Consider the following 26,061-nt stretch of genomic DNA (forward strand, 5'->3'; position numbering starts at 1 on the left):
ACAGAACAACCTCTGCATCAACGTGAAGAAGACAAAGGAGATGATTGTGGACTTCAGAAGGGGTGAACAGACCCACCCCCCTCTGCATGTCGGAGGACCTGCTGTGGAAGTGGTTTCCAGCTACAGGTACTTGGGTGTGGACCTGGGTAACAACCTCAGCTGGAGCAACAACACGTACAGTCTGGTCAGAAAAGCACGTCAGCGGCTCTACTTCCTCAGGCGGCTGAGACGAGCTGGACTCAGGAGCTCAATTCTCCTCTCCTTCTACAGATGTGTGGTGGAGAGCGTACTGTGCTCCACCATCAACGTGTGGCATGGAAGCTGCTCGGCTGTAGACAGGAAAGCTCTGCAGAGGGTGGTGAAGGTTGCACAGAGGACTGTTGGAGTCAGCCTCCCCACCACCACAGACATCTACACTTCCAGATGCAGGAGGAGGGCGGCCTGCATCATGAAGGACCCCACCCACCCAACACACTCACTTTTAGTCCCGCTCCCCTCAGGCAGGAGGCTGCGGAGCATTAAGTGCAGAACTTCCCGTCTGAGGAACAGCTTCATCCCGTCAGCTGTGACGTCAGCTGTCAGTTGTGAGCTGTCAGACTCTCAAACTCTAAATGAGAACCAGCACTCAGTTGGTCTCTCTGACAATCTGCACACAGTCACTTTACACAAGACACTTTATCCACAGTCACTTTTTTACACTTGCACATTACTTAGGATTTATTTATTTATTACAGATTTATTTTTATTCTGCTTCTTCTATTTTTATTGTACTGCTGCTATTTGGGGTAAAAACTGGGACCTTGGGATTTAAATTTCGTCCCACCTCATGTACCACATGTGATGTGAATGACAATAAAGTCATGGCAGTCATGGTCTGGTGGTTAGGGAACTGGTCTTGTGACTGGAGGGTCGTGGGTTTCGATTCCCAGACCTGAGGCCATGACTAAGGCGCCCTTGAGCAAGGCACCTAACCCCAACTGCTCCCCAGACCCTGGGACAAATTTTGCAGAGGGAAAATTTTGATTGCGGTGAAAAATCACAATTGAAAAAATATGGCACGTTTTAAAGTTTCCTTGAATCCTTGAGATGTCCAAGAGGCTAGCTAAGCTAACCATGCTAGCTAAGACACTACACAATGCTGAGGAAGTACTACAGTACTTAAATACTCTAATACTGTTTATTATCTAATATTTAGGTGATATTTAGTATGAATTCTCATATGCACAAATACAAACTTCATAGGTCTTCATAGCTGTTGTTCATGCTAACTTCCGGTTCACCGCTGTACCCAAACAACTGGACATAAACTCCAGCCAAAGTAACCTTTTCTTTTCTGTGATGTTCAAAAGTATACGCAATCAAAATTTCAATTAACAAAATAATCCACAACTGCTTCAGTTTCACATGTGTTCTGGAGAGCGTAGCTCATCTTGTCTTAGCCTACCTTAGGCTAGCATGTTTACAAAACAAATGGCTTGTTGTTTTGCGCATGTCCTTGTCAGAGACAAACATTCACGAATCATGGCAAATGAGGTGTTAATATTTTCATCTTTGAGTGAACTATTGGTTAGAACAGCTATCAATCATTTAGAAGGCGTCAGCTGGTCGCTGTCGAGGCTTCTTGGTTGATCCACTACCCCTCCCCCTTTCCCTTGTGTTTTCCCATGAGACTTTAGGTAACTTGTAAACAAATGGCGGGGTCAAAGCTACTGTCAAACTACTACTACTGTCAAAGCTACCCCTGATACTCTAAAAGCAGCTTTCTTTCTCTTTTTTGTACCTGCAATTAAACCATCGTTTGTACCTATGAACTAACAACATTTACATTACATAGACTGGAATCAAATGAGTGTGTGTCATACACGCTAACCTTTAAAAGAAATAAAAAAGAACGAGTAACAAAGGGGGTGTCATAAATCCTGGATACTACTATCATAAACAGTTTCAATCAGTGAGGTCTTGCAAAGATAAAAGATACAGTGTATAATATTTAGATTTAGTGCACCCATTGTACAGACTTCTGTATGGTGTAAGTGGGTGAAAGAACTGCATCATATAGCCACACAAAGCCATTACCCTAGGAAAGGACCTTTTCCTAGGGGTGTTTTGAGGTGTGGGCTTATTGACAGGGGCTTATTTATCCTCTCTGAAAGATGTTATCGAATTATGATAGTTACTCCATGCTTTTGGAAGAAAATGTTAATTCCTCATTCTTAACAAAAAGCTTCATGGCTCTCTATTCTTGTTTGACTATATTGTCTGCATTTATGATGATATAAAATGATTTTGCATATCTTGATGTATGTTTCTGTAATGGGCGCGAGGACGCATTTATTAAGCTGGACGCAAGACACGTTCACGTCGTGTTTCACTAACAACAATCACCAACGTTAAACACACCACATAGATCACATTAGTCTAACGAAACAAGTGAACTCACACACACCCAGCCACACCCACGGACGTACATGTAAAGACATGGACTACATTAACACATGCCCAAAGGGAGGGGTTCGGGGCTGTAGCGACAGTTTCTTTATAGAAGAATTTGTCAGTTGTTCATATTGGTTACTTTTTAAAGGATTCATTTGGAAATAAATTAGTGAATGCCTAACACCATATTGCATTACACTCCAAACCTCCAAAGAGCTTCTTACTCTGAATTCACTTTAGCTGCAGCCCAAATATGCTGTACTAATGTTACTGCGTCTGCTGACATCATGTACTCAACCACTGCAGCCAGTCAGAGTCCAATACTAGTAAAACAGCCCAGTAAACAGAGGCACTAACCCCACTGTGTGTGCACACAGCCTACAGTAGCCTATACTGCTACTGCCACTATTATGTAATAATGATATTAAATAAACAAACGCTTTGTGAAGCATTAGGGAGGTTGATAGGTGTCTATTTGTGTGTGTGTGTGTGTGTGTGTGTGTGTGTGTGTGTGTGTGTGTGTGTGTGTGTGTGTGCGTGTGTGTGTGTGTGTGTGTGTGTGTGTGTGTGTGTGTGTGTGTGTGTGTGTGTGTGTGTGTGTGTGTGTGTGTGTGTGCGTGTGTGGCATGCATGCAGTAACTTCCACTTCCCAGAGATATGTCTCATTAAACTGCACCAGTGATGTCTTTACCACCTTATAAGTCATAACACTTAAACAGCTTTCTTCTTCACTTCAGCAACAATAAATTATTGAATGAATTAACATGTTTCAAATGGTTTCACATGAATTATGACAAAGGTATTTTTCACTTTTTGAATGTAATAAACTGTCCTGAAAAATAAATAAATTATTAGCACCATGGACAGCTCATTTAAACCTATTCTCAAACTGGGCTGATCATCTCTCTCTCTAATAGACAGATGTCAGAAAACTACTAATTGAATCTGAGAAAAAGAAATGTAACAATTATATAAAGGTATATACTACCAATAGCATATGATCGCATTGATTCCTATCAAACTAGGTGTAAGGCTGTCGCCTTTGGCTTGCTCATTAGGGATCTGGACCCATACGATTGTAAAGCTGCTTTGTGACAACGTGTGTTGCGAAAAGCGCTATATAAATACATTTGACTTTGACTTTAAATCGTTGCGATTTCTTATAGTCGCGCATAATAATTCTCTTGCAGAAACAAAATGGGAATGAATGAGAACAGAATGTAGTGGGAAAAGAAAACATGTAATAACTTTCAACAGTGACTCAAATTTATTAGGGCGAACATTTGTTTGCACTCCCTACGCCTTTAAATTGCGTGTTTTGGATTATGCAGTGGGCGGACCTGTGTCGCTCGTGAGTAAGTCTGGTTGTAGCGCTCATCGAACTGGGATTTGGGATGTTGGAGTAAGAACGTTGCCTGTCCCGCTGCATTGTAATTCATCTTAGCGTCACTCCATCACTTGCAGCTTCCATTAATCAAGGAATTAATATATTTTTTATAAAATCTTGGAATATTAACAGAAGATACGTGCTCTTCCAAATTAAAGGTAAAAATGATATCTAGGTTTTACTAGACACACTCAAAAGCCTTTGGTTCAGACTATAAACGGATAATATTTTCTCTTCCAGCTACTGTGTTGGTATATACAGCTTCATTGTTTGAGTTTGTTAAATTGCTTTAGGTATTTGAGCCCGAGCTTGGGGACTTTACGTCGAATGATTTTACAAATTATGCCTGCATTTGAACATCTATTTTGTTTTTCTTTAATCGTAATATATGGATCACTATCATATATCTGAATGACGTATTGCTTACCTTGCTAATTTCCTATTTCCTATTTACTCGAATTCTTCAGTTTGACATCAACTGGATAGAGGGGGCAAAATGTTTCTGTTCAACTGTGTAGAGGGGGCAAAATGTTTCTGTTGTGTGGTCTGAGTGTCTATCCTTGTGATGCTGCTGCAGCTGAACCCAGTTATTGCTCACATCGAGTGTCCCACTACTGATCCACCACGTCAGTGTTAAGAAACCGGTCCTTTCATTCCCTTGCAAAACAAGCGAATATCCACATATAACTAATCTGAAATTTGAAGGGTAATACCTGCAGTTTGGATCGGCACTTAGATTATCAAAATTCCCAATGTCACTTGGACTAATCCGTAGAGGCTTAAAATCTTGAGGCCACAGGATTTTTGACTGCGAAAACTGGGCTTTATTATTTATTGACCTCTGAGCAAATATGCGTCATTGTACACTGTGTGTCTCGATGTTAATCTGAATCACCCTCTAAAATGAGAACAATCTGACGAAAAGCGATCGCGGCTGGAGGGCGCATGAGTTTGTCAAGGCTCAAAGAAATCCGGAGTAGTGAACGATCCGTGCAGTACGTATACGTGTCTGGATGCTCTGACAATTCGCAATTCAGTGACATTTTGAATTCTGAACTATATCATATTGCACATTAAACGTGTTAATAATACAGAGCATGGATAATGAATTATATGGAATAAAATAAAGTACAACAGTGCAGTGGTAACAAGTTCCTTAACCCTTCTTTTCAGATTTCTTGTAACCAGCATTGTCACCTAAATGTGTACTCATAATTTTAAACTGTGAGGAAATAAGTAATTGCCATATCATCTCTGTTCACTTCATTTGATGCACATCCTTTGAAACTAGATAGGCTGGTATTGTCTTTCTAATAAATCTGCCTGCTGATTGTAGGGGGATAGTGGATGGTTGTTGTCATGTGCTGTGTACGAGTGTCAGGTTTCAGACATTCTCTTAGCAATAAAGCTGGCACACAACATTTAACTGAAATCTACTCAGTGGTGATAACTGTTCCATCAATATGAACACTATATGTCTTCCAAATAATTTGAATGTTTTTGCATTTTTTATTTTTGAATTTCCAAAAATGGAGTACTGGCTCACCACTGTCATATGGCCTAGTGTTGTTAGAGGACACACTATGCATCATTGCAGATATCAGTTAGCAGAGCTCAATAGCTCGCTGCCAGGGAGAGATTAACTATTCAGGGCAGGTGGTTAAAGGAGCTATTGTGTTCCACTGCTGTAGAACTTCTACAATTGGTGAAGGTATCGTCTACTGAAACACCATGCCAAAGCAACAGCAAGGGCATAGAAGGATTAAATTATACACACATACAGGTTCCCTGAGTGAGTCACCTGATCAGCAAGTATATGCTGTAAATACTTGGGTATTGTGGTAAGGGAAATCTATTATATAGCTGCCTTTGTATCTTGATTCACAATTAAGACACTCAAGATACTTGTATTATTATTATCATTGTTATTGTTAATATCATTATTTGCAGAATTGTCAATAAGACTGAATAAGTTTCTGTCTCCAGGCTGTTGCGATGGCCATTAGGGAGGAATGGTTCTGAATCCTCATAACTAAAAACCTTGTAAAGAACTGGGGTAGATCTGTAAAATAGTGAACTAATGTCTAAGTGAATTCTCTTAGGGGGCATGACATAGGGAATACAAATACTTTGATGACAGTTCCTCTTAGCACAAAATGGGACCAATGTCTAGCCCTAAACATGAGCCTTTAAAGAGTGAGTACAACAAACAAAATACAATACTATGTCTTGCAAAGTGAAAATGCTATTAAACTATTTCAATATATGTTAAGAATACACATAGTGTTGTCAAGGACGTTCTGAACATTCTGGCCAAGTCAAGGTCATTGAGGTCCTTAGCTAAGATAATCACTTTACTATTGAGTATATGTTAATCAGTCTGCATTTTTTGTTCTTCACAGGTTCATTATAAAAACACCAAATGCTGTTAGGATGTGGAAACATTACAAAGTCAAATCCAGCATGGAGGTCCTACATTCTAAGTCTGGAAGTTGGTTCAAAGAAACATCATCAGCGAAGCATATCTAACACTGACAGTACAAGTTGAATAAGTTTCTCTTCTCAAGAAAGCTCTGTCATTTGGAATTCACAACCTGAATTTGGGATGTGTTTTCTTCCATTTTAGAGGCCTTGCCTTTTTTTTTGCCCACTCCTTCTGCATAAAGAGTATATGCTAACTGTTCAACAATAACCTTGTCATCATCTGGGGAAATCTATTAGAGAATCTGAGTATTGAACCAAGGTGAACAGGATTTTGTTCTTTACCCAAGTAACAATAAATATATAATTTGTCATGTCTCCCCTCTGCCGACCACATAATGTGTTTTTCATGTTCTGTACATTCTTGGGTATGGGCTTGGGTCTGGAGTTCACAGGCTCCCTAGGCCAGTGGGCCCGTTATGTACGTTGGGATGCCAGCACAAAAAGTGACCTCACATTTCAGTTCAAAACAGCTATGTCCGATGGCCTAATACTCTACTTTGATGATGGGGGCTACTGTGACTTCCTTCTCATGACTATCACAGAAGGGAAACTGAAGCTTCATTTTAGTGTGGATTGCGCAGAAACTACGATAACCTCAGACAAGATGGTCAATGACAGCCACTGGCACTCTGTCACCATCAGCAGACACAACCTACGAACAGTGCTCAAACTAGATGGTCAGTCCAAAATGGATGAAGTGCGGCCACAGAGACAGTTCATGCAGATCATCAGTGACCTTTACCTTGGAGGCGTCCCTCAAGACATTCGAACGTCGGCCCTAACACTCCCAGCAGTTAAGGTGATGCCACCTTTCAAGGGCATAATTACTGACCTGGGATATGGGAGTAAGGTGTCCACACGCCTGGGGAGTCATAAGGTCCGGCTAGAAATGGAGGGCTTGTGCACAGAGAACCCCTGTGAAAATGGAGGAAGTTGTGTGCTGGTGGATGGAGACCCATACTGCGACTGCACTAAAACTGGATATGTAGGTCGTTACTGTAGTGAAGGTAAGAAAATAATCCTGCTGGTATATCAGAATGCTGGGTATTAAAATGCTCATAGTAGAGTTAATAATGTTTTAAATTATTTTTACCCTCTTTAATATTCTAATGTACTCAAATATTGAAAAAATATTTGCCTTCCTGGCAGTATGTTAAGGAAGTGACGTGTCAGGATCCTGAATCTAGATTACTGATCTGGATTTACCTGTGAATCTAAAGCCTGTTCATTGGGGTATATATGGTTATACTGGAATAACAACATAAGCTATAAAATGAATGATTTTCCAAGGTTGGGATGTCTTACCTGTGTCCATCAAAGTCCACAAACGTTACACCTGTTTCATTCATTATAGCAGTCCTACATTATGATTTATTACAATCTTTTTTAACATGCTGTTCAGATTTTTACATGTCTTGGGATGCTTACCTTGATTGAAGTACATATTTCTTTGTTCAGGTGAAATGATAATGGTCATTGTTACCAGTGATATAATATTTTCTCCCATCAAATATCTAGATCCTGCACACGTAACACACCATGGAAGGTACATGACCATTTCAATTAGTTAAAAATGTTGATGTTTGGTTTATCAGGTGTTCTATAGTACTTAATTCAATGTATCTCTTTGTATCTACGTCAAATAGGCTCTTTTATTTCAGCTGGATGGGTTTAAGACTGTTGAGACCTGCCTAGAATTATTTTCATTATTGACTCACCTGCACATGCTGACTCATTGATGCTGAATGCACCCTGAACAATCAAGAATTATGTGATATCAAACTTCATGTAAGAATCAAGCCTTTTTATTCCAACGTAATCATGCCATAAGCAGCTATTTTGGGTTAAACAAGATCACTTTTTTGTTTTTAATGGGTTTGGTGTATAGACATTTGCAGTGAAGATATACAACTAATGCCACACAAAAGCAAGTTAGTAGTGTGAAACATTATTTGTTTTAAAAAAATAAAACAATAGGGTATTAATATGTTTAAAAGGTACCATAGAATTTGAAATCTCCTTAAAACCTTATTGCTCTTTGCAGTGCTAATAATCTTCCATAGTGCCCTGAATGTAGCAGCAATTACCACTGGCCTCATAAGAAGTCTAATAATGACGAATGTAAGGTCGTTGATGTTTGATCTTAGAACAGTAGGGTTAGCTCCTCCTGCCCTGCAGTCATGTTGCAAGCTGAGCCATCAGTTTCCCTCTGGCTCATCAGACATCAGTCGCACAGATGACTGTATGTGCCTGATTGTCTGTTACACTACAGAGCAGTGGAAGCGTATGTTAATAAGTGAAATAAAGGGTGGGTGAAAAGGTAATTTACTGCTGCAAGTGAGGGACAAATAATGATACAGCATTTTAACTGACAATAACAATAACATGCTTTGTAAAATAACATGCTTTTTATAATAACACATGCTTTTGCTAATTTTAAGCATTGGCACAGCGGTACAGCAAATTATTTTGGTGTGGATCAGATAGCTCACAAATGAACGAGGGGAGTTCAGCTGCTGTTTCATGTGTGAGGTTGTTAATGAGTGATTTTGTCACTCTGTCTAACCTGACAATGTGTGGCCTGATAGCAAGAGGCTCTTAGAATATGCACAGGATTCCCTCATAATCTTTCTCTCCGTGTGTATCTTCCCTTTTCTCTCTCTCACACTCACACACACACACATTTAACCGCAGCCTCACTAAAAGGGTCAGTCTAGCCCTTGAACAACTGGAGGTACATTATGATTTGAAAAGCAGACTTTAAGGGCAGCCATATTAAGGCAACAAGAAATTGGTCATAAAACATTTTCAGTCTGCTCACCGCCTGTGACTCAAAAGCTGTGTTGCAAATTCTGGAAACAATTACTGAGATCACATCTGTCATACTCCCTTTCATATGGAATGCTGATATACTGCTGTCAGCTGTATTATAACAAAATGGAAATGTTTGGGAATGACAGCAACTCGGCGACGAAGTGGTAGGACACGTAAACAGACGGAGCGGGGTCAGCAGATGCTTATTGTTGAGGTGAACACCCAAGCACCTATAGGAGTTAACAACAACGAAGTATGAAGAAGTCAGCAACTTTCTGCAGAGTCAATCACTACAGACATCCAAACTTCATCTCACCTTCAGATTAGCTCTAGAACAGTGCGCAGAGAGCTTCATGGAATGGGTCTCCATGGTCGAGCAGCTCCATCCAAGCCATACATCACCAAGTGCAATGCAAAGTGTCGGATGCAGTGGTGTAAAGCACGTTGCCACTGGACTCTAGAGCAGTGGAGGCACGTCCATCTGACACTCTGTCCCGTCATTTTAATTTTAGTACTAGCCAACAGGATTTTGGCTTAAGGTAGATATCATTGTCACTGTAACAGGCAAGGTGAGGCAAGATGTGGAGATGGGTATTCCAGTTCACACATGGTTTAATAAACAGGCTAACCAGCGCGAGTAGCACTGTAGCAAACATGCAACATGCACTGATAAGCACAGAACAGACTTACAAAATGAGCACGGGACCAGGCTAATTATACTTAACATGAGACAAGACAAGACTAACTCACACAATATATACTTAACATGAGACAAGACAAGACTAACTCACACATTTATACTTAATTGAGACGTGTGAACACATACACAAACATCCACACCCACAGAAAGTACATGTATAGAAGCAGACTACACATACACACACCTGAAGGGAGGGGTCCAGGGGTGTATCGTGACAGTCACACACATTAGGTGACAATAAACCCGGAAGTAGATTATAGAACCTGATTTTTAAGGTGTCCACTTTAAGGTGTACACTGTTGAATGGCTCCATTCCCAATAAAAGCCTTACTGTTCATATGACTTTTTGCTTAGTTAGACTTTTATATCCAGAACATTTAGAGTCAGAAAGGTGCCAATTGGTGGTGGATTACTATGAATCATTATCATCACGTGGAAATGAGGACAAAATGTGATATCATGCAAAACATAAAATATGCCCACAATCTATTTTTATGAATGAAACTTGTTGCCTGGTGCTGTTTACTGTTAATGACACATTAAATGTCAATATTGCTTAAAATTTTTAAGTTTTGTTTTATCAGGAGTTCATTGTTTTTAAAAATTATAATATACATCCTAATCACTGTGCATTCAGCCTAATCAGTGAGTATTCAGGTTTGTTGAAACACAGATTACACACGCACGCACGCACGTACGCACACACAGATTCAATCAATCAAGGTAAAAAGGAAGGAAAACCACAAAGCCTATTCAATGAATGATACATCCAGTAGGGCCATTGGAGCATCTGTTCTATCTTGTCTGCAGCTGTGTAACTTCTACACACCTCTCACACATACTGAAACACACAGAGTGAGTCAATAACAAAAATAATTCTCATTGGTCCAGAAAGTTTCCAAAGATCCGCAAAACTCACAACCTCATAAATCCATGTGGTCTGCCGTAGACAGCTGGTTCAGTAACCTGCTTGGATTTATGCCTTCAAATGGTGTATGTGAGTTATATTGTGGTATTCTGGACATTAGACATGTTCATCAAAGGTAATGGTCTCAATATAATAGGGTCGTTTGAAAGTGTCAATCTGAATCCCTGAAAAGATGGGACAGATGTCACTAGATTCTTCCATGGGCATTTTTGTTAAATAGGCATGCAGAGGGATAACCTTTTCCCTTGCATGACAAAAGACTCAATAAAACGTTTTGGAAAATTTTGCATGAAAAATCTCATGCAAATTCACGCAGAGTGTCTGTAACATTGGAAATCTGTCTTCTCCCTACCCCACCCCCCTTTCAATCTTCTTCTGAAAAGCAGCAAAACAGAATCGTGGTAAGTTTTTACTCAACTCAAAATTGCATTACTTTATACTTCCTCTAGAAAACCACTGAGCTAAAGTTTGTAAAATATATGTAAATTTAATGTTAAAGTTAAAATAGTTTTCTAGAGTTTAAAATTTGATATTGTACAATGACTATAGAGCAAGGGACTAAGGGTTTACTTTTTCTATACTGAAAGCTTTTCATCAAGGTTGAACTGCAGTGTGCTAAGCATGGTTTGCCTTGGGGCAAAGCATGACTAGTCACAATACCTGACTGGTACTGGTATTGGTGTGCCTAAGCTTCTTTTCTCTTTCAATTGCTCTTGTGTCCTGCCCCAACCCTTACAAGGTTTTGCGCACATGGTGAAGCATCAACAAGGTATGCTCTTCTTTCATCTCTATCTAGTGTGCTGCTTGTTGTGACCCTGCAGTTTAGCTCTCTCTTATTAGTTATTCATTTTTTTAGTCTATAAGAGAGTACTTTTGCAAGTCACAGTCTACATAGTTCAGATCATTATCATATTACAATTGAAATATACAGCTTAAAATAATACACATCTGAGCAACTGAAAAAGGTACTGACTCTACAGACATCTTAGAAATGTATATGGCCATGTACGTCATTGAGCATTTGTGTGATGTTTAAGTGGTCTGAGGAAATTGTCATTTTTTGCCAAACTTGACAATATTAACTAAAGGTTTGTCAAAGGTATCAACAATTACATTTAACTAAACAAATAAAATTACATTTGACCAAATGTGATAACACATTGATTTAGCTTGGATAAATCTACTGGCCTTCAAGCCAGCAGGGATGTGTACTAAGAGTGGCATAGCTACAAAAATGTAAGATTGATTAATCTGGAAACAGTCAAGAGCACTATTCATTTAACAACTAGTGTACTAGTGGACAAGTCAACATGTTTATATTTCAGGTTTCAGTGTACTGGTGAGGTATTGGTGAAGCCTAATTAAATTTTTTACATTTCTGAAGGTACATCGTGCTACCAGTATCTTTTATTTAAATGATTTTTCACAGTTGCACTGAAATAAATGCTCCGGTTTAAAATAAATTCTCCCGTCAAAATTAAGAAATATTTTTAACAACTTATTCTGGGTCCGGATGGGATGGCATTTGGGTCCGTATCCAGCTAATCAGGAATGAGATTGGGTCCGGACAGGACTGCGTTCGGGTCCGGATCCGGACCGCGGTCCGCCTGTTGGTGACCTCTGATGTAGATGATTGCATCATCCACCCCAATGCCTGGCTGATAGGCAAACTGTAGCGGATCCATCACTGGTTTAACCAGTGGGCGAAGATAGTCCAAAACGAATCGCTCCATAGCCTTCATCAGGTGAGAGGTCAGTGCCACTGGTCTATATCCATTTAGATCAGTGGGATGTGCAGTCCTTGGTATGGGCACTACACATGACATCTTCCAGAAGACTGTTTCAGGCTTAAGTTAAAGATGACCTGAACAGGGGTGTTTTTGCTTTCAGCATGTTCTATTGCATTTTCTGGATATTTGGGGTGTAAAATAAATCTTAATTTCATTTGTAGTTCATGTTATTTTGTTTCATATTTTCTTTAGGTAATTTTTTTGACTTTGAAATATATAGCTGTATTATACAATTCCCATAGAGGAATATATAGTCAGTAGGTTATGGAAATCTTTTTCCTATTTTTTAGGTTTGGGTAAAATGCAAAAACTAGCTACTAAAACCACTCTGCAATGCACACTTATGCTCTTATGCTAGCGTTAAGGAGAAAATTTTTCAGTTCAAGCTAAAGGGTCAAAGTTAGAGTCAGTGTCAACTAAGACTTTTATTTATTTATATAGTGCTTTTCACAACACATGTTGTCACAAAGCAGCTTTACAATCGTATGGGTCCAGATCCCTAATGAGCAAGCCAAAGGCGACAGTGGCAAGGAAAAACTTCCTATGATGGTGGGGATTAGGAAGAAACCTCGGGAGGACCAAGACTCAAAAGGGAACCCATCCTCCATTGGGCGGCCCGTTAGCACAAGCCCGTGGCGCGCAGGGTGGTTCTACAGTTATAGTTGCAGGGGTGATAGTGGGAAAAATTCCTGAGCCTGAACTTTTTCTGAGGGGGGGGGGGGGGGTGGATTAATTAATTAATAATAAATAAGTCAGGTAATCATTATAGTGAAATAAAAAACTAATTTCTATTAATATTCTAAGAAAATGCTGTAACCTAAAGATTTACATTAGACACAATATGTTAAAAACAGGCATGATTAATTATTTATTCATTACTGTTAGTAAATTATAGGATACCAGACAACTCAAAGAAATTATGCAAATAAAGTTTAAAAGAATTACAAGTATTATGATTATAGTTAGTTTATACATATATAAAATTTAATCAATTTAATAAATATTTTGTGTTGGTTTATTAGGACATACATTTTGTGCTTTTGTTCATGTATTACACCTTACGCCGTAAGGCGGCCAGGATGAACCAGATTGTCTGACCACCTGTACCGGCAAAAAAACACTCTTATATTTCTGATAAAAAAAATAAAATAAAATTAACTTAATCAGAATAAAGATAAAATACTGAATTTATCTTGTATCTACCTCTGATGTCTGAAATACAGGCGGTCCCCGGGTTACGACGTTGATCCGTCGTAAATCGATTTTCGGTGTAAATCGGAACATACGTACATACTGTACGTAAATAACATACTATACGCAGTTATCCTATCCTAAAGTTAGGACTCTAGCAGCAGCATTTTGTACAAGTTGTAGGTTCTTTACTGTTTAGAGCATCCAATTAGAAGACCATTACAGTAGTCCAATCTTGACGAAACAAAAGCATGGACCAGCTTCTCTGCATCAGCTAATGAAAGTGTCTCGGCTTGGCGATATTACATAAATGGAAAAAGGCAGCCTTAGTGACATTGTATATATGTGTGTAAAATGAAAGATCCGAATCAATAGTGACACCTAATCTTTTTGCGGGATATTTAGGTGTTACTGAAAAACCAGCTAGGGCAGACCTGGGCAAACAACGGCCCGCGGGCCACATCCGGCCCGTTGTGCGTCCCTGTCCGGCCCGCAAGAGGCCAATCATAAATGAAATAAATATCTATGTCGTGCGTGAAATACAAGTGTGACGCTTTTATTTTGAAAGCGCTATGTTTGTGTTAATTCCATGTGGACGCACGTGTGTGTTTGTAAGCTGTGCGAGAAACACTGTAGGTGATCATATACAGATACAAGTTGGCTGAATTTATAATTTCGCTAGTGAACGTAGCGCGCGACTCCGCACACCTCGCGCGAACCTTCGCGAACTGCGGAACTTTTACGTGATGAATTTTAATTGTGCATTGTGTTCCAGGGTTGAAAAGTGCTAGAATTTAGGCATAACAAAATTTTTTTTTTAAGCACAACAAATTCACATTTGAATTCGATTCACAACAAATAGCTGACTGAACGTATTCCAGAAAGCGGATTCAGTGACGAAACCGGGTAAGTAAACTGAGAGTTAATGAAAACTCAGGGTTTTCCGTTCCAGAAGCTCAGCTTAGAGAGAACCTGAGTCAGCTGGGAAATATTGAAATGGACCTTGAAAGTGCCGTAAAAGTGCTTTAAAGCTAGGTTTAAGCCTGGTTTATACTTGAGGTGGCGCGAGGGTCTGCACGGCGCACGTGCGTGATGGCCTTGCACGCTGTCGATTCGTGAGGTCGTGTACCTCTCGAATTTTGTAACTTCGCACGCGCGCCACTTTGTAACTTCAGCGCGATGAACAAAGTCATGTTTGCAGGGTTCATACACCTTTACAAGGTGGAATTAATTAAAGCATTTGTACGTCACTTTCAAGGTCCATTTCAATATTTCCCAGCACGTTACACTTAATTAAGTTTAATATTTATACATATACTCGAAATAATTCGCTTTTTTATCACATTATTTAATGGTTGTTTATTTTCAAAACACCCAATATTAACGTCTTCACGTTCTTTCATGTTTCGTTCCTGGAATTACAAGAGGCTTGTATTTGTTAACGTGATACAAGAAAACTGTTCATTCAGAAGGCTATTTGTTGTGAAACGAAGTAGTTACAATTTCAAACATTTTTAAGTACTTTAGCCTAAATTCCAGCACTTTTCAAATCTGAAACAAAAAGCAACATTAAAATTGGTCAGGTAAATGTTCCTTCCCCTGTTTTTGAGGGTGTTTCTTTATACACACATCGTTTTGGAGAACACTGCACAGAATGTGTGTATAAACACCTCCGCCCGTTCGCGGAACTGGGCGGAGCCACCGCATCATTTTCGGCACGCGGACCCTCGCGCTCGTTTGTGTGGCCCTCTGACACAATTCAGGTTTCTCATGTGGCCGCTTGTAAATATTTATTGCCCACCCCTGATCTAGGGTAAGGGGAATATCAGCCCAATTGCTTCTAGCAGCTTTGGGTCCAAGAATCAGCACCTCAGTCTTATCGGAATTTAGTTGATGAAAATTAGACACCATCCAGTTTTTAATGTCCTGGACGCAGTTCTCAATCCTGAGAGTAGTAGTGATATTGTCCGGATTGGAAGATATATACAACTGAGTATCATCTGCGTAGCAATGGAAGCTAATACCATGCCTATAAATGATAGTGCCCAGTGGTAGCATATATAATGAGAATAATATGGGGTCCAGTACAGATCCTTGTGGGACACCATAGTTTACTTTAGTAAGCTCTGAGCATTCGTTATTTACTAGTACAAATTGGTAATGATCTGTCAGGTAGACTTAAAAAACTATCCTTCCATACCTCTAACCACCTAACAGAACATACAAAACATCTCCTAACTAACCTTACCTACAAAATAAATAAAACCAAAAATACATAAATAGTGCCCGCCCCTTCCTAGTGAAGTTTAACAATATAAAACTAATAATTATGCACAATGCACAGGGCCCCCCACCTTACCTGTCCAGTTTACCTTTCCTTTACTCACGTAATTTGACTCACAAGGTTTACTCACATAATTAGGCTAAAGAAACGTGTGATTACACACACCCAGCCACGCCCACAGATGTACATATAAAGACACGGACTATGTTAACGCATGCCTGAAGGGAGGGGTCCGGAAATGTAACGTGACAAGGGCAGTGTGCCCGGACCAGAGTCGAGAAACTAGCTATGCGGTGCGATGGCCACGAGCCACTCAGTGAGTGTTCCAGCAGAAAAGCTAATCCTTGAAGCGGTGAAAATGTGTCAGACTGTCTGGCAGACCAGAAGGTAGAGGCCACCCTGAGTGAATGAAAGAGTGGAGATGTGTCAGGTCTGGGTCCATGCTCCAAAGCCTGCTGGAGCTCCTGCAAGTACACCGTCTTCTCCAGGGCTGAGTGAAGGAGCTGGATAAGGTTGTGGTCAGTACATTTATCGTGTAGGTCTGTGACAGAGAGATGCAAAGTGGAGAGGTGTGTGAAGCGTGACAGTAAGTCTGCCACCACATTTTCTCGCCCCAGTGTATATTGCAGGATGAAGTTATATTGGTGGAGCCTTTCATACCAGCGGTGTATGCGCAGGGGTCTATGCCCGGATCCTGAAGTTGCCAGTAAGGCCGTGAGTGCTTGGTGGTCCATCCGTAGTGTAAATGAGTGGCCATACAGATACACATGCCACTGCTCACATGCCCAGACACATGCCAGGGCCTCTCGTTCTCCCACTGAATACTTCTGCTCTGCCGGATTATGGCAAAAACAATGGGAATGGTGAGGACTGTTGGACTGGATGGGTCAAAGTGAGCCAAGACAGGTGGTGCAATGAGTTGGGCCTTCAGCTGTGTGATGGCATCTGCACAGGCTGGAGTCCAGGCCCACGGTGCATCCTTCTTACGGAGCTGATGGAGAGGGGCAGTGGTGGCTGAGTACTGTGAGAGGAACTGTAGGTAATACATTGTCATGCCCAGGAAAGAGGCAAGGTGAGCTGGGCTGGACAGCATGGGCAACCCTGGATGGCTTCGCTGGAAGTGTATTGGACTAAGCCCACCTGCAGTCAGACGAAAGCCCACAGACTCTACTTCAGATGCTGAAAAAATGCATTTCTCCCCATTAAGCGTCAAGTTATGGGAGGCCAGAGTGTCCAGCACTCGCGCTAGGCGTTAATCGTGGATGGTGGATGTTGGTCCATATACCACAATATCATCCAGGAAAACAACTACTCCAGGAAGGCCAGAAAAAATAGTTGACATTATTTTCTGGAAACGGCTAGGGGTGAAGAAAAGACCAAACGGTACCCTTGTGTAATGAAAAACACCTGCGTGTGTGACGAATGCAGTGAGGTTGCGACTATCTGTGTGCAGAGGAACCTGCAGGTAGCCCTGGCGGAGATCCAGCTTGGTAAATACATTTGAGCCATAAAATTGGCATGTCAGCTCTTCCACCATAAGCAATGTGTATTTGCCTAGGACCACAGCCTTGTTCACGGCTCTCAGGTCCACATACACACGCAAACCTCCTGATTTCTTTTTCGCGATCACCACGTTTGAGATCCACGGGGAAGCATTGACTGGTACGATAATGCCCGCTTCTAACAATTTAATAAGCTCCCCTTTGACGTACTCACGTAAAGCTAGGGGAATGCGGCGAAGAGGCTGTATGACTGGGTGCACGTCGGAGCGCAGGAGTGGTTGGTGTGTAAAATCTGAAATACAGCCTAGGCCCGAAAACAGCTGGGGCCACCGCTGCTCCCATGGTGAGCTGACCTGAAGGATTGCTGCCCCACAGTTGTCCAGGAACCTGAAACCCAGGCTTGTGATTAGATCTAACCCCATAAGATTAGCACCATGCTGTGCCACCTGGAAAGTGAATGTTGGGATGCATTTGTTTCTGTGACGCACTGCACAACTCAAGGAGCCAACTAAGTTGAGCAGTGTATTGCCATACCCATGCAGCACTACAGATGGAGTCCTCAGTGTTTTGTGGGGCAGGAAGTGTTTAACAGTGGACCAGTTGAGAAGAGATAAGGCTGCCCCCTTGTCTACTAGCAATGGCACACAGATCCCATCTAGTTCCACTGTGCACATCTTGAACAGTACCTGGGCTGACAGTGTGTATGGGGGTAGTGCCAGTTCCGTCAGGCCATGAACCAGCCCACGATCCATAGTGGATATGAGCGGCAGACTCTGGCAAAATGGTTGCTCTTCCCACAGCGCTGACACACTTGGCCCCTAGCTGGACACACCAGGGCTTTGCTAACATGCAAAGAAAAGCCACAGTCACCATAAGTGCGGCGCAATTGGCCACACATGTGGCTCGTATAGTGTACACCCATGTCAATATCAGAGGATGCAGGGCTAGGTGGGTGCTCAGGTCCGTTCACATGCTGAGCGAGGGCAGGCTGTGGAGGGGTGCTATGAGATAATTTGCTGGATAGCTCAGTAGCTGTTTCAATTTGCAGTGCGATTTCCAAAGCCTGGCTAATTGTTAGGTTGTCTAGGAACATAACTAACTTATGACTCACCCGCATTCTGTCTGTGCTGCCTAAAGACGATTCTACGCAGGATTACTGTCTGTGGAGCTGAGAAATGTGCTTCGAGTAATGTTGTAGTGTCCTTATACTTCTCCGCTTATCCCAGTGTTCTGAATATGCGTTGGCCTTTGGTGCCTAAACAGTAAATCAAAATGGCTTTATGGCGCACGTCGCTAACTCCTCCAAGTGCGAGAGCTGCGAGGTATGTCTGGAATGATTCCAGCCACCAAATCCATGGTACCGGGGGCTCGCCTTGTAGCGCGGGAAAAGGGGCTTGTGGTGGAAGTGAAAGCTCCATCCTCATCGCCAAATGTTATATATAAAACCACACCGAGTCATACGGCTCGCACCACACTTGTTTATTCACACACAGTACACATAAGACGGGCTTCCGCTAATCTGTGACCCTTAACCCTAAATGACGTAATGGCTTTTAAAGACATAACAGTCAGGTTAATATATTAGGGGTGGGACGCTATTAAAAACTTACTCGAATTAATTCGAAGCGTTGTAATTAATTAATCGAAATCAATCGCATTTTAATCGCATTTCAATATTTAACATGAGAAATATTATTTTAGGTTTGAATGATGAATGAATGATAATCAATGAACATAAGCATAAACTTCAACATCTTGTTTATTTTTCCACCAGTCTACTACACAGACCAATAGATGAGTGCAGAAAACAGTTCAGAACACTGGAAATTCTGACCAAAAATGTTGTTTAATTTTGGGAGTTTTGCTCAGGATATTGAAAGAATAAGAAGTAAATCAGAAGATGTTTTAAATACCATTTTAGATTTTTTTTTATTTCCCAGGCCTCTGCCACAGCGATAAAGTCCTCTACACAGGCATCTCCATAGTGCCTAGAAGTGTTCTTCTGCATGCTCAAAGCAAATGACTGGATCTTCCATTATCATCTATAATATAAGCTGTCACACCAAGATAATTCTTGTTGCTAACAGAGGTCCAGTGATCCCCAGTCAGAGCAACATTTGTGGCACTCTTCACAATAACCTGTTTTACTTCCCTTTCCTCATCATACAGCTGCTGGATTTTCTTCAACATTGTCTTTCTGGATGGCAATTTGTAACTTGCATCAGTTGAAGCAATTTGCAGCACTCCTACATAAACCGTAGCGCTCGACTCTGTGAACGGCGGAGGCGTTTAAACTTGCCGTGTCTTACATAAGCCTTCGACCAAAGAGCGGTCTACAGTCCACAGCAATCCATCTCGCCAGTGAATTGGTCAATTTGTCCGATGTGGACTTTGCCATTTTGTTACTTAATTTGAACCCTGACATGTGGTCGAGTGTTGACTGGCGACACTGTTTGCTCATACTAAGAATACATTTAGCAGCTAAGTTATCATTACTGACCTGCGCGTTAGCACCAACATGTTTTGCGTTGAGGTGGTAACGAAGGGTGGAAGGGTTCCTGTGATAAGCGAACTCCTTCCTACATAAAGTGTAAATAACACTATTTTAGTTTGTACTTCCATCTGGAAGTTTCTTATATTTAAATTTCCCATCCACCAGCATAGCCTCTTCAGTCATCTCCATCGTGCTCATCTTATTATCTTATGACTGGAACTCGTGCACTGAGAAACATTCCATGGTGCAAAAGTGTCTCATGCGTTAAATGCGTTATATATATGTAACCAGGTGGAAAAAAGTGGTTAACTGTAAAGTGTTCACTGTAAATCCATTGTATTATCCACATGCTGGTTGAAGTACCTGCATAGGTCAGAGGGTGGCGCCATCCCCAGGTGCAGGGGTAATGAGTGTCAGAAAGTACAAAATCCTTTTGCGCACTTTTGGGACAGACGTGACAGGCATGTCATTTCAATCCGAGACGGTTGGTGTGAGAGAGTTAGGCTACCTGAACCAATGTTCGAGAAACTCGAGAGACCACTGCCGTATGTTCTTATGTTAATTTTTTTTATGCAAACGTGCCAGTGCTGTCAATTCCAGGTGCCGCGATTAAAAGTCCTCACCAGGATTTTGCTCTGGCTTCCTGGATTGTGTTGACTCCACTAATTTTACCTGGATTGCTAATTACGCATTTAACGCACGAGACACTTTTGCACCTTGGAATGTTTCTCAGTGCACAAGTTCCACACATACAGATTATATGGACGCACAATAAGATGAGCACGATGGAGATGACTGAAGAGGCTACAATGGTGGATGGGATATATATATATATATATATATATATATATATATATATATATATATATATATATATATATATTAGTGTTGGGCCGTTAACGGCGTTCGTTAATTTGATACTCTTATCGGGCGATATAAAAATTATCGCCGTTAATCTATTCTTAAAGTTGGGTTGGGAACTGGGTCAAAATGGGTAAGCAAACTGTGATGACTTTCAACTTGATAGTTTAGCTCAGCTGTATTCCTAACCAAATTGCACAGTAGGGGTGAGAACGAGTTTTTAAACCTGTAAATTACAAATCGTACGTGTGTTTACATGGATGCAGCCATGAAGTCGCCAGGTTTGCTTCATGGAAAATTCATTTTTAGGAACGTAAAGTATTACCGGAGCGGAGCTCGGAGTGGTCGTTTTCTGCATGGTCCTAGCGCTAGATTCGTCGCTATTTAAATATTTCTTTTTAACCGTTAAAACTGCAGAGGACCAAAACCAGCTTTTGAAAAAGTCCCCCCCAAATTACGTGAGGTTAAATGAAATGTTGGCTTACATTTCAAATATCATGTTTAGCTGAATAAACATGTTATCAACCCCTTTTAATGTACAGTATGTAGGCTTACAAATTCATGTTTAACTGAATAAACCGTTGGAACACGAGTAGCCTACATTTTATTGAGCATGTTTTTTTTCTTCAAGTATCAAAGTAGAACAGCTTTTTCAAGCAGTCATTGATGCATTTTGGAAACAGGAGATGAGCTATGGTCTAATGCACCCTCTGTATTAAGAAACCCTATCTTAAAAACTGACTTTTATTCATTACTTGGGTAGCACGCATATGAGCCATTTTAATATAGATTAATCTAGATTAATTTTAAGATTTTAGTGAGATTAATCTAGATTAAAAACATTAATCTATGCCCACCCCTAATTAATATATATATATATATATATATATGACATCAGGTTTCGTTCCATATATTCAGATTTCGTTCCATATATTCAGACTTTCATTCCATATATTCAGAATTTCATTCCATTTATTCAGAATTTCATTCCATATATTCAGGTTTTCATTCCATATATTCAGACTTTCAGTCCATATATTCAGGTTTTCATTCCATATATTCAGACTTTCATTCCATATATTCAGAATTTCATTCCATATATTCAGAATTTCATTCCATATATTCAGGTTTTCATTCCATACATTCAGACTTTCATTCCATTTATTCAGAATTTCATTCCATATATTCAGGTTTTCATTCCATATATTCAGACTTTCAGTCCATATATTCAGGTTTTCATTCCATATATTCAGACTTTCATTCCATATATTCAGATTTTCTTTCCATATATTCAGGTTTTCATTCCATATATTCAGACTTTCATTCCATATATTCAGACTTTCAAGTGGTGAAAGTCTGAATATATGGAATGAAATCTGACGTCATCGATGCACTCGCGCCATTTTGTGCTTTCAGTTTGTGAACTGGGTATGGCGGCAGGCTGCTCGTTATGAGTGAGGCATCTCGTAATTCAGGGAAAATTTCTCCATAGTACTGTTGGCTAGCGTGCTATCAGCTGTGACTGGCCTGATTCGGAGGTGCAGTTTGTATGTGTAATCATACTTCATGTTCAGATTCACACTGAAATTGTCAGAACATTACACCAGAAGCGGTAACCTCGTCGCGTGATGCGGCACAAAGGGCTTCCATACGGGAAGATAAACCTCTCAGTCCTCCTCAAACTGAACAGTGTGCAGATCCGCGCAGCACGGACTGGTTACCTGCGCAGTACACTGTGTCTGGACATACATAGCCTACTGACTGACAACACGCCGCACATCAGCTGATCAGTGGGCCGCGCAGAGCGGGTCCATAGTTTACATCAGTGACACTGTTTCAGCCATTCACACAGATATATATGCACTATTACAATACTACTGAATGAATGTCACTGTATGTATGTCTGTTCTGTAGGTCCAGTCGTATTGCACAAGTAACCGTCCGCGCTGCGCGGACATGCACACTGGTTCGGTTTGAGGAGGACTCTGAGAGTTGTATCTTCCCATATGGAAGCCCTTTGAACATGAGTAAATTTACACAAACACCGCAGCTCCAAATCAAGCTAATCACCGCTGATAGCATGCTAGCCAGCAGTACTATGGAGAAATGTTCTATTTAGCCTGGTTTATACTTGACTCGGCGCGAGGGTCCGCGCGGCAAAAATGACGTAATCGCAGTGGCTCCATCCGTGCGCGAGAGCCTCGCGCGCTGTGGATTCGTGAGGTCGTGCACCTCTCGAATTTTGTAACTTCGCGCGCGCGGTCCGGTCCGTCGCTTCAGCGCGATGGACAAAGTCATGTTTGCCGGGTTCATACACCTTTACAAGGTGGAATTAAAGCACTTGTACGTCACTTTAAAGGTCCATTTCAATATTTCCCAGCACGTTAAACTTAATTAAGTTAAATATTTATACATATACTCGAAATGAATCGAAATAATTCGCTTTTTTATCACATTATTTAATGGTTGTTTATTTTCAAAACGCCCAATCTTAACGTCTTCACGTTCTCTCATGTTTCGTCCTGGAATTACAAGAGGCTCGTATTTGTTAACGTATCGTTTCGGACAACACTGCAAAGCCATATTTACGTTTGATGCCTGGTGTATATATACGGTCTCTGGTCAGGTAAAAATGTTCTTTCACCGTTTTGCAGGGGTTTTTTATTCTCCACTGCCACCTATCGTTTCGGAGAACATCGCAGTGACGCTCGCGACGCTCGCGAAAGTATAAACGCCTACACCGCTCGCGCAGGGCGCTACAGTTGCTCGCGAAAGTATAAACCAGGCTTTAGACTGAAAAGTCCATCGTTAAGCATTTTTCGTCGTTAAGCACGACCCCAGATTTAGATATGCTTTGATCGTAAATACAGTACAGAAAAAAACGAACAATGTTCTCGTGCCCAACACTCCACTGTGCTGCCACTGCTCCTCCGCGCACCGCACAAAATAAAATAAAAAGTCGGTCGTAACTCCGGTCCGTCGTTAACCAGACCCGTCGTTAAGCGGGGACTCACTTTATTATGTGCAAAACAAAAAGTTTTTCTCTGTCAATACAGAGTGCAAATAGTGCAAACAGAGCCTGACCAAGTATGTCACTGAATTTGCTGCAACTACACTGCCATGTTCATTTTTAAGAATATTAACATCGCCACACTGCTCCTGATATCCTTTGCTGTCTTGCCAAAGTGCCGTTCTGTCCCTGCTACCAAGTGAGATAAGTTGATCTGGGTACTGAGCTGTGGTGGTGCTGTAAATGTCTCTGTATCGTGCTCGTATTAGTCGCGGTGTACGGAATTATTTTCATACAATGTTTGTATATGGTCAGTGTCTTATCAGTCACTCTCTTCCCATTTATCATTTCCGCCGGGTACCCAAAATGCTGCCAAACAAACGAGCCTGCTGCCATACCTGGTACCACAAACTGAAAGCACAAAATGGCACAAGTGACGTCAGGTTTCATTCCATATATTCAGACTTTCATTCTATATATTCAGACTTTCATTCCATATATTCAGACTTTCGTTCCATATTCTCAGGTTTCATTCCATATATTCAGGTTTTCATTCCATATATTCAGACTTTCATTCCATATATTCAGACTTTCATTCAATATTCTCAGGTTTCATTCCATATATTCAGACTTTCATTCCATATATTCAGACTTCATTCCATATTCTCAGGTTTCATTCCATATATTCAGACTTAGCAGTCATTCGGCTTGCCATAATATGTATATAAGAAACTTCCAGATGGAAGTACAAACAAAAATAGTGTTATTTGCACTTTATGTAGGAAGGAGTTTGCTTATCACAGGAGCACTTCCACCCTTCATTACCACCTCAACGCAAAACATGTTGGGGCTAACGCGCAGGTCAGTAATGATAACTTAGCTGGTAAATGTATTCCTAGTACAATAGGGTGACCAAACGGCCGTATTTCCTAGGACATGTCCATATTTCTCATCCTGTCCCTGGCATCCCGAGTTTTTTTTAGTGAGGAAATGTCCTGGTTTTTAAATTACCTTCATTGGACCATTAAGACTGGATTAAACTTTCGCGAGTGGCCGTAGCGTGCGACTCCACACCTTGCGCGAGCGGCGGATGCGTTTAAACGTGACGCGTCAATGTTCGCTCTCTGTGGTCGAAGATAAATGCTTACAAGAAGCGCTGCACATTGCATCAACTGATGCAAGTTATGAACTGCCGTCCAGAAAGACAATGTCAAAGAAAATCCAGCAGCTGTATGATGAGGAAAGGGAAGTAAAAACAGGTTATTGTGAAGAGCGCCACAAATGTGGCTCTGACTGAGGATCACTGGACCTCTGTTAGCAACAAGAATTATCTTGGTGTGACAGCTCATATTATAGATGATGAATGGAAGATCCAGTCATTTGCTTAGAGGTGTATTCAACTAAGGGTTTTCATAGTCGAATCTGATTTTCCCTTTAGTCGACTAATAGTCGAATCGGGTTTTATTTTTATTTTTATCTTTAGCACCTTATACGGGATCTCGTTCTCATTCAGGACTTTTTTCCACTTCAAAGTAAAAACCTAAAACACTCAGATAAATGAATAAACATGGTAGGTTGGCTTTATTCAGCTTTTATTTATTTACTTATTTATTCTTTAATTAAACGCTAGAGAACATTAACCGTCAATGCGCAGTGCTCGTATCGAACTGTCAGACAGGTACTGTGCAAAATGTCAAAAATATTTTAAATAAAATGTGCCTGCCTGAAAATATTTTTGAAAATTGCCACACAACATACAAACATTATAAGTAAAGGTTCAAGTAACGGGGTTTAAAAAGCAAACAACAAAAAATGTTTATATGCCTACTTGCCGAGACGCACCGCGACGAGACTGAAACGACAAACGGCTGAACTGTTTTTTTTTCAATGAAAGACGTTGATGACATAACTTGCACTTTACTTTGTTTGATTCATCTTTATCTTTTTCAAAATACTTTTGAAGTTTTTTAGTAGCCATTATAATCTTGGCAGATGCTGATCCTGTAGCGTTTTCAGCTCCGCTCATTTGGATTGTGCAACTGCAGGGTGTGATTTATTAATGTGTAGTAAGGAAGATGCCTATTGTTAATGCGCACACATCATTTAAAAATATTTATTAACAGAAATTAGGATGATTTTATTTGACAAAAGGCTATATATAACGAAAACATTTTTTTATATAT

The 26,061-nt window shown here is 40.7% G+C and overlaps 1 protein-coding gene across 5 annotated transcripts in view; it reads left to right on the plus strand.

The window, feature by feature from the left end:
• Positions 1 to 3,810: 3,810 nt before the first annotated feature.
• The window catches only part of nrxn3b (neurexin 3b), a 233,517-nt gene continuing 211,266 nt past the window's right edge, over positions 3,811 to 26,061 (plus strand). For 4 of the 5 annotated variants that reach the window (XR_013133413.1, XM_077018153.1, XM_077018156.1 and 1 more), the window contains exons 1-4: positions 3,811 to 3,978; positions 6,223 to 7,311; positions 11,130 to 11,147; positions 11,486 to 11,515. Coding sequence is in view for 4 of the 5 variants with exons in the window: in XM_077018153.1 (XP_076874268.1) it covers positions 6,615 to 7,311; positions 11,130 to 11,147; positions 11,486 to 11,515 (745 nt within the window). In the remaining variant the exon portion in view is untranslated. The remainder of the gene's footprint in view (positions 3,979 to 6,222; positions 7,312 to 11,129; positions 11,148 to 11,485; positions 11,516 to 26,061) is intronic. The other variant, XM_077018154.1, reaches the window with a different exon arrangement.

This window comes from Brachyhypopomus gauderio, chromosome 9 (assembly GCF_052324685.1).
Source record: "Brachyhypopomus gauderio isolate BG-103 chromosome 9, BGAUD_0.2, whole genome shotgun sequence".
Lineage (NCBI taxonomy): Eukaryota > Metazoa > Chordata > Actinopteri > Gymnotiformes > Hypopomidae > Brachyhypopomus > Brachyhypopomus gauderio.